At 41.1% G+C, this 14738-nt stretch overlaps 1 protein-coding gene across 2 annotated transcripts in view; it reads right to left on the reverse strand.

Moving 5' to 3' along the window:
- The window catches only part of MTR (5-methyltetrahydrofolate-homocysteine methyltransferase), a 153878-nt gene that overhangs the window by 98901 nt on the left and 40239 nt on the right, over positions 1–14738 (reverse strand). For both annotated transcript variants that reach the window (XM_088477398.1, XM_088477397.1), the window contains exons 4-12: positions 12566–12635; positions 11823–11915; positions 11192–11298; positions 5231–5290; positions 3798–3892; positions 2219–2319; positions 1623–1684; positions 515–582; positions 311–390 (exon numbers count right to left, since the gene is read on the reverse strand). In XM_088477398.1, the coding sequence (XP_088333524.1) occupies positions 311–390; positions 515–582; positions 1623–1684; positions 2219–2319; positions 3798–3892; positions 5231–5290; positions 11192–11298; positions 11823–11915; positions 12566–12635 (736 nt within the window). The remainder of the gene's footprint in view (positions 1–310; positions 391–514; positions 583–1622; positions 1685–2218; positions 2320–3797; positions 3893–5230; positions 5291–11191; positions 11299–11822; positions 11916–12565; positions 12636–14738) is intronic.

The following is a 14738-nucleotide window of genomic DNA, read 5'->3' on the forward strand; positions in this document are numbered from 1 at the left end:
TTGGGAAATGGGGATTCCTTCACTCTACATGCAAAGTGTTGATGTTAGCCTCTCAATGAAAGCTTGTAATGCTATGCTTGCTCTGTGGTGCATGAGTGAGAAACCTTAAAGGCAACATGATATGACCTGAGAGTGAAGCGACAAGCCTGGGTCCCACATCCCATATATAAATAAGTGCAGTTACCCAATCATCAAATAATAGCATGTAGTTAATGTTTGTATACATTTATGTTTCAAGCGCAATATAAATACATTACAGCAGAAAATATGGATTACATCAAAATGAATACGGATTCAGGCCCTTACATACCAGAAAGTAACATATATCCATCAAACACAGATGCTGGAGGAATCCTCGGTTTGTAGTGCTTCACAGCTTCAGCAATTTCTCTGACAAGAACATATAGTAATGGTACAGAGTGAGAGCTCATTTTAACCTTAAGAGGAAAATAAAATATTACCCCCACCCCCTCACAAAAAAAAAAAAACGCTCTCCTCCCCTCCATAAAGTTACCTGATGTGTGCTGGTGTCGTTCCACAGCATCCACCAACAATATTCACCATACCATCCATAGCAAAGTCCTGTAGAGGAGAACATTAGTTCTGTGATGTTGTTTTTTGGGGAAAAATAGAATAAATACTACAAATAAAAAATACAAAAAAAGAGGAACAAAAACCATTAATTTTATGGGGTGTAGTATGAAAAGTCGACATTGAGAATGTTAAGTGTCAGAATGTCGATATGGACATTAGGCGCCACGCTTTATGTTGTCATTCATAGCGCCCAGCTGAAACAGCCTGCAGGTTCTGTCCTCCACCCGCGGGCAGCAGTGTCAAGCGGGTGGGGAAAACGGCAGAGCAGCAGTCAACGACGGGCATCCATTCATAGTGACCGCGGCGCTTGGGGGCTGCCCGGCATGTCCGTAAGTTGCGGGCACGCCCCCAAGAGTGACGAAAAGGGGATGCGTCATAAAGACACACGGTCCCCCTTTTAATTGCCCACGCCTCCTTTTCAGGAGCACGCAGAAGTGCCCTTGCTCTAGGTCCGGCGCCCCGCCTGCTGCCGGACCTAGAGTGAACACTAATTCACAAATATCGACATTTAACATGTCGATATCAGAATGTTGACAATTTTTGCATAACCCTAAAACAACAAAAATGTACTGTCGACATTCTGGTGTTAACATGATGAATGTCGACATTTTAGCCATGTCAACATGTTTCTTGTCAACCTCATGTCCATGACGACATTATAACCGGCGACATTCTGACTAGATACCTTTTTATGAACTTGTAAATATACATACATACACGCACAGTATATATATTACAATTATATAACTCATATACCAATAGTCTTTCGTACAAAAGCTAGCCCTAAAAGACTGCAGACAGCAATAATCTATGGACAAACATGTATAGGCAAACTGCATCTAAGCCACCAGTGTACCAAATACATTTAAAGAGAAAAAATTTAAAAAAAGTGTGCTCCTCTCTACAGAATTAAATTAACTCCATCGTTCCTTTACTACTTCCTATGATTTAGGACTAAACAGAACAATTACCAGACGTTTACAATTGTCCAGTAGTATGTAGAGCAGAATTGTTAGGTTAAGTGTTACCTTAATGTGCTTAGCAGTCACTTCTGGCGTTTCATCATAATCGCCGAATGTGTTGGGCAGACCTAAATGTATTATATTGGAGAGTTCAAGTTATTTTAACGGAATTTTTAAAACAGAAATTTTAAACACTAGATTTTTAGATCTCTCTTCCCCTGTTTCCTCCCAAACACCCTGTGGCTCCTTACACGCCCAATAGCAACTAATACCGCTCATCAATCATTCTTTATAGAAAATCTACCAGGGCTCACTTCTCGGTCTAGTCAAGGAAATGTCATGTTCCTACTGTACCAGTCTTTTCATAAATCTGACCGAAGCGTATAGAAAACAGAGGAAAGGGGAAACTGTTACCTGAATCAGTATATCAGGAGCCACACCTACAGCAAAAACATTTGCTACAGGTATAGGGCAGGAATAAGGCAAGTCCTTCATATAATTGCTGCTGAGCTGTCAGCACAGAACACAACATTTAGTAAAAACACAATGCTCATCTCTGTATGACCCTTATGGGAACTACATCTTAAGAGGAAAAAAAACCATGAGCATTCTATCAGTAACTACAGAAGAGTTTCAGTCACAATTCACGCTGGACAGCTTACCTGCATTTGGATAACAGATAACATATGATGTTGTGCATTTCCCAATGGCTTCAATGAAAGGTCTCATTTCAACAGCACCCAAAGCACAGTTCAAGCCAATGCTTAAGAGAAAGAAAAATAGATGTTATGGTGCTCACTGGATTTAAAAACGCCTCAGTCACATTACACATACTACATGTATATAAAAGCCTGCATGATTAAATGACAGAGTAATGCTATGATTTACTAGTATTACCAAGACTTTATATACAACACAACCTGCATGCTTTTAGTTATTGGAAATGAAGCAAAAGTTTAGAGACAAACTGAAAGTTACCAATATCCATTTAACTTCACAAAGTTTTGTACATCCTATATTTGTAATGCACAATAGTTCTGAAAACACTATATACCCTGAGATGCTTGGCTTGTAATCAGCTGAGCATCTGATATACTGTAGGACTTGTGGCAGAGGGGGAAATGTAACAGCCTGCAGGCATCGGAAAGAGTCCAGTGAGTCTGCCAGATGTTTTAAAGCTGCAACAATTTAAAAGGCAAAAACATTAGGCAGACTCGCCGGAATCAGGCCCATGCCTGCATTTTGCTGGCTGTTACTTTTCCCCTAGTCTTTTTCTTTGCTGCTCAATTGCTTTATTTGTCTCACTGAGTTACCCGCAAAGAAAAAAAAAACCTTAATATGAATAGCAAACACTTCAATCTGTTTAGATGGACCCACCTCACATGCTACTTAGATAAAATCAAGGTAACCTATCCTCCTTATAAAGAAACAATCTTGATAGGTTCTGAATCATTGTACAAAGGCTGTCAAGACACATTTGTTTTTAATCTGAATTGGGAACCCCTCCCAGTGCTAGAGTACAGAAGGGATATGGGCTGCTAAATAGTAGGAGTAGACCAAGACTAAGAATATTCAGGTAATTAGGGAGAAATTTGATATGCCCAAGTTTTCATTCATGGATTTCCCTTTCCTAGAAGTGCTCCCTAATGTAATATCCAGAGGCCTGGCTTCAGACTTGTATAGACCTCTTCTGCCTTGCAGTGCTGCCAGAGTTCCTGATAAAGGAAAAGCCTATGGAAGACTGCATGATGACAATTGGGAGGAGGCACTCAATGATTCCAAGTAAAGTACATTTAATGCCAATCAGTAGGAGTTATTCCCCAAATGTTGTAACTTTTATTTAATAGATTAGTCCAAAACTGTAGCCCAAAGTTTCTAATTGATAATATGGGTTCTCCTATGCCAACGGCTCCAAGGTATGTTCACTCATTATATCATACTGTTTCAGACACTTAAAACTAAAGTCCTGTTTCATAGTCAAAAAGTATACGAGATGTAGTTTAATTCCCGAGAGGCTATCAGTCCTTAAAAAGTTAACATACTCGTAATGGTAGAAGTATTTGGTTTTGTATATAGACTATACATTTTTACTATAATATATGTCTGGCAAATGCATCCTTTGCTTTCTAAATTATTAAATAACACACAATTCTTTTCTAGTATAGATATGACTGGAGTGGTACCTATGTCTACTGGAATATGCTGCATATAAAACCACACATAAAATAATGGTCTTCTTACCACAGTGGCTCAGCATGTGACACACTAATCACAAAAGCTTCCCCCGTTTGACCAGAAAGGGTTCGTCCACTCTTGTCTACAATAGTCCCTGAAATCTAAAATGATTAAAAATAAAAAGTTACCACCACATTTCAGTTGTATAAACGACATACATGCATATATAGCATAATTATTACAAGTAAAATAAATACGTCTGTGAAAATGTCTATCAATATACGTACAGTAATGAGAGACAATATCAAGAATGTAATATATAATAGATATTAATATATATTAAAGCTGAACAGCCATCTAATTGATCAGTGGTTCTTAACCCCAGTCAAGTACCACCAACTGGGTCAGTATTTATGCCACCTGCTTCCATAGACAGAAATCCTCAAAACATGATCTGTTGGGAAAACTTGGGGTTTGAGGTTGAGAACCGCTGCACTTGATTCATTTTAACGACTGTCTCCCTAATCTTGCCATAACTACAGGCTTTACTCCAAGTAGCCGTTCTTCCAGAGTCTTCTATGGTTGTTCTCAAATCAGGAAAATACATGGGAATTGTGTGGAAGTCTCAATTACAAGCTGCAATTAAGAGGCTTGCAACTGTTCCGTCCAATCACAAGTTCCCATTTAAAGTGGCAAAAGCTATGGAGTTCCCAGTTCTATAGTACAAAAAAGGAGGAGACGTGGAAAACAGCTGCATGGAGCAGACCCTGGGGCTCCTGCTAGGGTAAAGTCAAATCAAGTAGATGGGGGTGTTTAATTTGGAAAAACATTATGGAAAGCTAAAAATAAAAAAAAATGTTTCTTCTACCTATAGCAATAAATGCACAAATGTAAAATGTAATCATACACATAGAGATGAGCAAGCGTTTCTGAACTGTCCCACATAAGTCATTTCCTTTTGTATTTGGTGACCGTTTTACCGGTGGATACTGACCATAAGTGTTCCTAAAGCTACTCCAGAAACACCACACGGCACAATGAATTGACCAAGTCTTCCCTGCTCTCAGCACAATGTAAATGTATAAAACAGTGTGGAATGGCATACCACTGAATGGTGGAGGAAGAGCAGTGCTTAAATATTGAATTGCTAGAACTTTTCCCCTCTGCAAAACATCTGGTTCCACCGCAAAACTTTATTTGTGCTAAGTGGCACTGATGTCAAACCTCCTATAATCTAATGTCACAAAATGTTTCTAGAAGTACAGTAATCAGGTCCCTACTAATACAGTACATGGGGTGCTCATGCTGATGTATTTCCAGAACTTCACTTACATCAGGGAGAACTGTTCTAAAGAATTCTGAAAGTAAATATCTTGAAAGCACAGTAAATGCACAATATGCTTCTGTGTACAATATTGGTTTAATGTCCAGCTGTGTGTGACAGGTAGCCCAAGTGCAGGTTTAACTTTACAGTTCAAAACCAGGTATATATTACTCACAAATATAGGTCTTGGCTTGTATTCTGCTTCAAATAGTTTCTGGATAGCAAACAGAGCTGCCTGTTAAAACAAAAGGATATTCTTTGTGTACATGCAATTTTCCAGTTTGTAGCATAATAAGCATTTACCACTGCAATATTATTGGCTCCGACAAAATAATATTGTGCTAGCATGCAGGCAGTTACACTTACACACACCTAATCTGAAGTTACTCTCATCAGGCACTGTCCCTTCTGCATTCAGGCATGCCCTTGTCTTACCCATTTTTTAAAAAAACCTACCCTTGAACCTAACACTCTCTCTAACTACCGACTCATCTCTCTCCTCCCTTTTGCCTCCAGGCTCCTTGAGTGTATCGTCTACAACCGCCATACTACCATTCTTTCCTCCCACTCTCTGCTTGACCCACTTCAGTCTGGCTTCCGTTCTCTCCACTCCACTGAAACTGCCCTGACAAAAGTCAGTAATGACCTCCTTGCTGCCAAATCCAACAGTCACTACTCTCTGCTCATTCTCCTTGACCTCTCTCTGCTTCTTTTAACACGGTGGACCACCCTCCTCATGCAGATCCTTCTCTCTTGGTCTCCATGATACTGCCCTCACCTGGCTGTCCTCCAAAATCTCTGGCTGCTCCTTCTCTGTCTCCTCTCATTTTTCCTCTCCCCTCCCCCGTGCCCCCCCCCCCTCCGTTTCCACTAACAGTGGGTATTCCCCAAGGTTCTGTTCTTGGGCCTCTCCTATTTTCCCTCTATACATCTTCTTTAGGTGAACTCATCAACTCTTCTGGCCTCCAATATCATCTCTATGATGATGATACTCAGATCTACCTTTCCTCCCCTGACCTCTCCCCCTCTCTCCTCACTCGTATCTCCAACTGCCTTATTGCTATCTCTTCCTGGAAGTCCTAACGCTTTCTTAAACTTAACATGTCTAAGACTGAGCTGGTCATCTTCCACACCCTCCCACAATTTCATTATCTATTAACGGCACAACTATCTCCTCTAGCCTCCAAGTGCGCTGTCTTGTAGTTATCCTGGACTCATCCCTCCCCTTCAAACCACACATTCAGTACCTCTCACAGTCCTGCCGCTGCCATCTCAAAAATATTTCCAGGAACAGACCCTTTCTCACCCTGGATGCAACTAAGGCCCTCATCCACTCACTGGTCATCTCCAGATTGGACTATTGTAACCTCCTCTTATCTGGCCTCCCTGACTCCCACCTCTCTCCACTCCAATCTGTTCTCAATGCTGCTGCTCGGCTCATCTTACTCTCCAAACATTCTACGTCTGCCTCCCCATCCTACAAGCCCTACACTGGCTCCCCTTCCCCTTCAGAACAAAATTCAAGGTTCTTACACTCACTTACAAAGCCTTCACTCAATCCTCTACAATTTACATCTCTGATCTCATCTTACTTCACACTCCTGCCCGCCCCCTTCGCTCAACAAATGCATGCCACCTCTCTTGCCAACGGATAACTTCCTCCCACTCCTGCCTTCAAGATTTTGCCCATGCTGCTCCCTACCTCTGGAACGCTCTCCCTGTCGGACTCTCCAACTCTCTACAAACAGGCTCTCAAAACGCACTACTTCATCAAAGCCCTCCAGCTCTCATCCTAATCTGCTGCTCCATGCTCCTTCCTCACTGTGTACCCCATCTGTGTCACCACTGTCTGTCTTCCCCTCCCCTTTAGAATGTAAGCTCTCACGAGCAGGGAACTCTTCCCTCACTCATACAATCATCTACTCTAAACTCCCCACAAGGGCACCTAACAATTGGTAGCTGACACCCTGCTGTTTATTCTGAGTGTTATAATTGCTACTGAAACAATTTTTATAAACTATTCCTTGTCCTGCATTGATTTGTACTGTAAGTCACTGTTTTTGTATTTGCTCATTTGTTAATGTACTTTCTGAGGTGCTGCGGAACTCTTGTGGTGCCATAAAATAATAATAACAATTGTAGACTGATCTAAAGATAGTGTGATTGCAGACTGTCTTCTGATGCCCCAGCCTTCCATACTGCCTTATTGCCTTCAGTCTGCAACAGCAACCTGGGTATCCTCCACTCGTTGGTTCACCTTTTTTTTTTATGACAGTTAGAAGCTGATTGGTAGCTACGGGCAGCTTCTCAATTTATCTCTCTCCTAGAATTGATAAATCTCCCCCTAAGGGGCTATTTATCATATCGAGCAAAGCCATAAGTGCTTTATTTAAAAAGACCCCAAGCCAGCGATAGCCTTAGCTGTTTCTGCCTCTTGTTATAGATTACCTAAGCAAAGCAAGGACATGTACCGCCAGCTGTCCTCCTAGCGCCCTAGCCATCTAAAGCTGAGTACACACTAGGACGATGTCAGCCAAATATGTGGTTTCCGGCCAAATCGTCCAGTGTGTATGGACTATGTGCGTGCTGCACGGCCAACCAGACAATATCACATGCGGAGTCGCTGCAGATAATGAAGGATGGAACGAGGGATCGTTCGGTCATTCATTACATCGCTTAATATGTACCCGGGGTACGATACGTCAGCCCATCAGGCAGACATATCGTCCGAGTTCACATCGCTAAGTGTGTACCCAGCATAAGTTTAACGATAACCAAGATGCAGTAGGGGTAAATAAGACTCTATTCTTGATATAAAGCATATTTTCCTTTTCAAATTATATTATTTTTTATATTTTATTAATAACCTGGGTTTTTTTATATACTAGAGGTCCGGGCTTCCTGTGCAGCAGACATGTGTGGTCCGGCAAAGCAATGTACTGTGAAGCAACCTCTTCTTAGTGTTCCCATTCATTATTGACGATGAGCTGGGCATCAATCAGCAGCCCAACCGCAAAATGATAAATAGACCCCTATATCTCCGTCTACTGGCTGGAGATACCAGTGCTAAAATAATTCAAGAAGAGGGCAGCAATTTTTAGTTGTCTTATTTAAGTCAATAGTTAAAACTACAAAATATTTAGGTGTACATCATTCAGACAAAAGCAATGCCATACTATTGCCCTATATGTAGAGAAAACATAACATGTGGGCCTATAACGTTTTTGTCTTCTGCCTAAACTAAACCAAGGATTTAAAATTAAATCTATGAAGCCAGTGACCTTTGAATTATAGCATTCAATAGCGTTACACCACTTTACAAGACAGATAATAAAACTGTGTGACCAAATATATTAGTCTATCCTAGGTTCATTTTTGGTACCATGCACTATAAACAAATTATGGTCATCCTTTTATTTACATACATCTAATATATTCTGTATAGCTGTACAATAACATATAATAAGATGTTTTATTCTAGCTCATCTATGTCTGCCACGGTGGAGCTTACAATTGAATTTCTCTACAAAAGGTATTCACACATACTGTACATATTAATACAGTCCGAAGTAAATTAACCAACAGTACACATGAACCTAATTCTGATAATCTGTGTATAGCAGAGTCCTAATTCTAGGAGCATAAAGTTCAATGTTAAAGATATCTAGCAAGAAAACAGGCCTGTCCTAGGAAATCCATGCTATTCCAGCATAACTGTAGCTACTGAAAGAACACAGTGGGCCAAATGAAATAGCTTGCTATTTGCAGGAGCTGGCGTGATTGCAGCGATATAGCCGCTAGATTTAAAGCGGCAAACAGTTTAAAGGCAAAACCAACAAAGGTTTTTTCCTTTAAACTAGTCACTACTTTAAATCTAATGATTATGTTGCTGGAATCTTGCCGACTTTCGCAAATAACAGGCTATTACATTTGGCCCAGTATATAGCATTCAACTTTGGGGAGGAAAAAAAAACAAAACAAAAAAACTCTTTTATGTAGACTTTGTCAAGTGCAACATGCCACAATTGTTAGCTCTCTGCCTCATAGAACTAGTGTTTTTTTCAAGTCCCATCAAGGAACCATTTGTGTGGAGTTTGTATATTCTCCCCGTGCTTGCATTGGTTTCCTCCCACAATCCAAAAACATACTGGTAGGTTAATATTTTTTTAAACCTACAGCTGTTGTGCAATTTGAGCTCAATGTGCACTACAAGGTATATACAGTATAGTACTATTTCTCCTAGTTCTTATCTTACAGAAAGGTGCACTTAGTACTGATTGCAGCAGCCTGTACTGAGCTAAAGGTTAGTTCATCAAGTTCATGCTTCACAGGCCTTTTAGCTGATGAAAAAATTGTTTTGGTGGGTTTACTCTGGTGGGTCTTCTGTTCCCATATCCCATGGAGATTAAAGAACTCTGCACTGACCTGCTGGATATGCGTCAGCTACCTCCTGCATTGAAGGTATATGTGATTTGAGCCAGTGTCGCTTGTTTGTTAACACGGACAATTATGGCCAGACGCCACTGGTCACGATCATTAAGCACCTGTTATCGGCCACTGCGCTGTCCATGGTGGGAGGAAATGCCTTCCGTGAGGTATTCCCAGTACACACGTAACACCGTAGATCAGGGGAATGTTGAATGTCCGCACAACTTTGGAAATGGAATGTCCCATTCGTCGGACACCCACTATAATGCCCCGTTGGAACTCCGATAATTCACATTGACTTGCCATGAGCAGCCAAGCCGGTGTTCAAACTGACTCACGAGATGTCAACTGAGGCAGGTCTGGTCATTTTCAAGACGTCACAGTACAGTGACGCCACCTACTTTTACATACTGCTATTACATGACTTTTGGTACTTCATTGTATATTGCCTTTTATTTCTTATTAAACCAATCACACACTTTAGTACCAAAAACTGACAAGCAACCAGATTACCATTTCCTAATAATGTGGCTACGGGTGGTACTATAATATAAAAGCATAGGGATAGCTGTTACTCTGTACAACAAGCCATACCAAAGTTCTAACAATTTATAAATACATACAGATGTGTCCTCATACACCAATCTTCAATATGCCATGCGGCGAGAGTGAGCCGCACCCAGCGGTGTAGTGTAGCGACTTTTCCTTTAATCTGTGTCTTATTCGCACCACAGACGCAGGGAAACACCACTCAATCTGCACCAGAAACACGGATAGGAACTACTTTCAAATTTGTACAAAATCGCAGATGAAGCACGGAACTCGGCATGAGAAAAAGGCGCTGGTGCTGCGTCGTACACAGAATCAGGCTCATTCGCACACAGATGTACAAGTGTCACATATCAAATTCATCGGTGCAGTCTTGCGAAATGGTTTTGCCGTATTGTGTCTAAGACGCATATTCGAGTGAAAAACCAAGAAAAAGATGATCGGCACAAGTGTTGTTGCTGTGAGAGGGGCAGTTTCACGTGACTGTGGCAATAGTGAACAGGACACATCTGCAATCTGTGGACAAAGAATAAAGCATAACTATGACATCAATCTAATTAGGTGCGTGATCCTCATATCTGGATACACTTACGGTAACTTCGGATTCGCACATTTCTATTCGCAGTTCTATGGGCTGCAAGCAAAAGTGTGCGAGTCCGGGGTGAGATCGGGCCACGGGTGGGGAGATTTGCCATTCCATCTGCAATTCGCCCCCTTCAAACCCAATTGGATTGACCTCCATATGTGTTATATAAAACAGTATAATTACTACCCTGTAACATCTTCCAATGGAGTACATTAACATACTGCCCAAAGCACAGCATCTTTACCTGAATGCAGCCATCACCCAGCAATGACTGGGAGAAGAAGGGGAAACCAGACTTTTCCTGCTTTTCTAGCTGCATCACTACAGTTCCATATTTACACCCATTCCACCACCAAACACACAAGTCTCAAATCAAACTTGACTGCCACTAACTGTGTATTTGGGTCAACTCCACTTATTTTTGTACACCCATACAACCTGCTCATTTATACACACTACTTATAACACCCAATCCCCCCCCCCCCCAACTATTACAATTTGATATAAGTAATTTATTTTATATCCCCTTACACCACTATGTAACATGCTTGTAATTTTGAATTAGACACTTACTTTAGCATTGGCTGTATCAAAAATGGTTTCTACTAGCAAAATGTCAACACCACCATCCAGAAGACCTCTTGTCTGTTCTGCATAGGCTTCCACAAGCTCATCAAAGGCTGGGAAATAAATTAAATTACATTGTTACACCAATGACAGAAGACTAAAGCAACCTTGAATACTGAATCATCCATGTTACAATGGTCTCATATTCTGTGACTTTTTATAAAATGATATGTACATACGATATTATTGAGAGAGATCATATTGGAACACTGAGTGATGCCTTTAAACGTGAGCTGAAGTTGAACATTAACTTTTTTTTTTTTAACAGGCTGCACTGCATGAACTTTGTTTCATATAGAGGCTAGATACAAACAAATGCTGTGTGCCTCTTAATGGAACGAGGTTTACACATCACTGTGCTCTGCTTTAATACCTAAAAATGAAAATCAGAAGTTGGTAAGGACTTCTGGATAGTTTTGGAACCATTATTTACTCAGTGCATGAAAAGTGTCTCTTTACACATGCACAGCTTCAAAGTGGAGACACACCGGCCTGAGAGACCCCACTGTACCGTGCCACAAAAAAAGGCAAACAATTGAAACAAATTAATGGATAGTTTTAAAAAATATGCACTTACTAACATTTCTGTAGTCTGGCCTTTCAACAGAGGGAGACACAGATAATGTTTTGTTGGTTGGCCCCATAGCTCCTGCCACATATCTCTTAATTCCTGGAAAAAAAAATAGCGTAAGGTCACAGCAAGCCTAGTACCGTGGTAAGTAAGAGATGCAGCAGGCCTAGTACCCTGGTAAGTAAGAGATGCAGCAGGCCTAGTACCCTGGTAAGTAAAAGTCGCAGCAAACCTAATACCCGGAACATGCCTTTATTCACCAACAACTACCCTACTATCTGGTACAGACACTGACATACTATACACACAAACTGTCATATGGCATTAATAAATAAAAACAACATCACTGGAGATTAAACGGTGATATAAGATGCTTTTATCAGCTTTACCCTAACTTACTGCTGCACTAAGGTTTTAAGTATAAAGGACATATAAAGGATTAACTCTTCTCTGCTCATCACAATCAGCAAAATACATGTTCCCCAGCTTCCAGACCTCACTAGTCATGTTTATGTTACAGTACTTCTCCCATCAGGACTCAGCACCTAGAATACTGCATGTCTGCATTCTTCCATTACAATGACAAAATGATGAAAAGGCTTTACAAAGTTGAAATGTTGATTTCAGTGCACCGATAATGATGAATCAATTTTATCAGAAAGAGACGACAAGGTATTTGAAAAGCAGGTTGGTTTGGGCTTCTATACTTCTTATAGTGTCACGAAGCTAAAATATAGGGTCATTCCCACCTGTCTCAGATGTGACATCATCCGCTGCTCTTCTAGCGACTTCTGCAGAGACTTTGTTCATACGATAAGCCTGTGACAACATTAGAACTTTCATCAACTCATTCTTTTGAGATGCAGAAGAGAATTAAGGGCCCCATTTATCAACGAGTGTTATGTATTTTTTCACTCATTTTGTGTCTTAAGTCTGTTTCTGCTATTTCTGAATTATGCTCCTACTAGAGTTTATGGTCTCCATCCTTCACGCTATTTATGTAGCAATTGCCTATTCTAATAGGTTGCTCTATTAAACAATGAGCGGTTGCTGTAACTTACCACTCGTTGTCTTATATTTTTTCTCCAAGGTGCAGCTACAGTTGTTTAGAGCTGAGAAGCACAACGGTCCCTCCCTGCTGCTCTTTTCTCATAGAAAGAACGGAGGAAAGTGGGACCAGTGGTTGACGGGGGAGGGCGAAGGAGTGCCCAGAACAAAGCAGGAGTTACTGGAAAGAGGATTGGCTGAAATCCTGAGCGTGTGCAAAGTGTTTTAGTGGGCACCGAGTGAACCCAGCCCAGACGTCATTGATTTCAGGTGAGTGAGAGAAAAAGAGAGACTATACAGAAAACTAATCTTTAACAAAAAACCATAAAGCTAACCCATTAAAATATCTGAACGCAGAAAACGTAGCCCGCCACTCACATACTTTACAACCAATGACACCGGGGCAGGGTTCACTCGGCATCCACTAAAGCATGCTCCAGATTTCCTCCTTAGTCCTGCTTCGTTCTTGGCACTCCTCTTTCATTCGTCAGCACAGACAGGCTCTGTAAAACATCGCTGCCTGCATTTGTAACACTACCGCTCGCCTATCACCAGGACTATGTTAAGTACAGTTAAAACAAACACAGCGGCGACCATCAGCGCAAATTAACTGTTCAAAAAACACTCGTTGATAAATGAGACCCTAATAGAGTTGGAATTACAGTATGAATTACAACCTTTGCAAAATCATAAAAGCACATTGCTCATTTCTCATCTCAGAACCTATGAAGGAACAAAATACCATGTACAATCCAAAAAATGAGCTTATAAGTAATGTTACATGCTGGAGTTGCTGAAATAAATACTGTATATAAATCTCTCTCTATATACATACACACACTGAGTGGCCAAATTATTATGGCCACTGTATTAGTACTTTGTTGTGCCATATTTTGCGCTTAATACAACATGAATTCTTCTAATCATGGAATCTACTAAGTGTCGGTAAGGTTTTGTGGGGAATATTAGCCCATGGGCGGGAATGTTTTAAGCATTGCATTCGTGATGCCATACAAACCGCCTATTATTGGGTACATACCGGCAATAATATCGCAAAGGGTAACTCTCCCAGTAAGAGCTGCCCTTTGCGATAGAGGGACTTCTGGGTTTATGACCCAGATGTTCCTCTGGCGTCCATCTGGGCATGCGCAGAATGATGCACCTGTAGTGGGCGGAGCTGGGAGGGATATGATTGGATCCCTCTCAGGGGGGCATCCCGAAAAGAAGCCCATAGCCCAGTACAAAGCACCGTAATACATTGCATTCCGGGGCTTAGTACATATGAGAAATGTAGCAGATTCCCCGAAAATTGAATTTTGGGGGGTTTTACATTTCTGCCCTTCGTACATCCTGCCCCAAATACGATGAGCTGCATCTCCATAATGTTGCCTTCATCAGCCTAAAGCAGGGATTCCCAACCTCGGTCCTCAAGGCACACTAACAGTCCTGGTTTTAGTGATACCCATACTTAAGCACAGATGGTTAAATCAAAATAACAGGTACTAATTAAGTCACCTGTGCTCAACTATGGCTATCCTTAAAACCTGGACTGTTAGTGTGCCTTGAGGACCGTGGTTGGGAACCCCTGGCCTAAAGTCATTACGGTGCAAAAAGGAACCATGCTTTTGTGCTGTTGTGTCTATGTCCTCATGGTGTAATTGAAAACAAGATTCATTAGGCCCCAAAATCCATTTCCAATCGTTTGCTATCCAATTCCTCTTTTCCTGAGCAAACTAGAGATGTTTCACCCTATTTGGAGCAGATGGCAATGGTGTACAGACAGTCCTTCTGCTTCTATAGCCTATACGATGTAATGTGCAGATACTAATCATTGAGAGGCCATCTGAATTAGTCCCCGATTCGGTTTATCCATAA

The sequence above is a fragment of the Taudactylus pleione genome, unplaced genomic scaffold (genome assembly GCF_031769625.1).
Source record: "Taudactylus pleione unplaced genomic scaffold, aTauple2 ptg000201l, whole genome shotgun sequence".
NCBI classification, from domain to species: domain Eukaryota; kingdom Metazoa; phylum Chordata; class Amphibia; order Anura; family Myobatrachidae; genus Taudactylus; species Taudactylus pleione.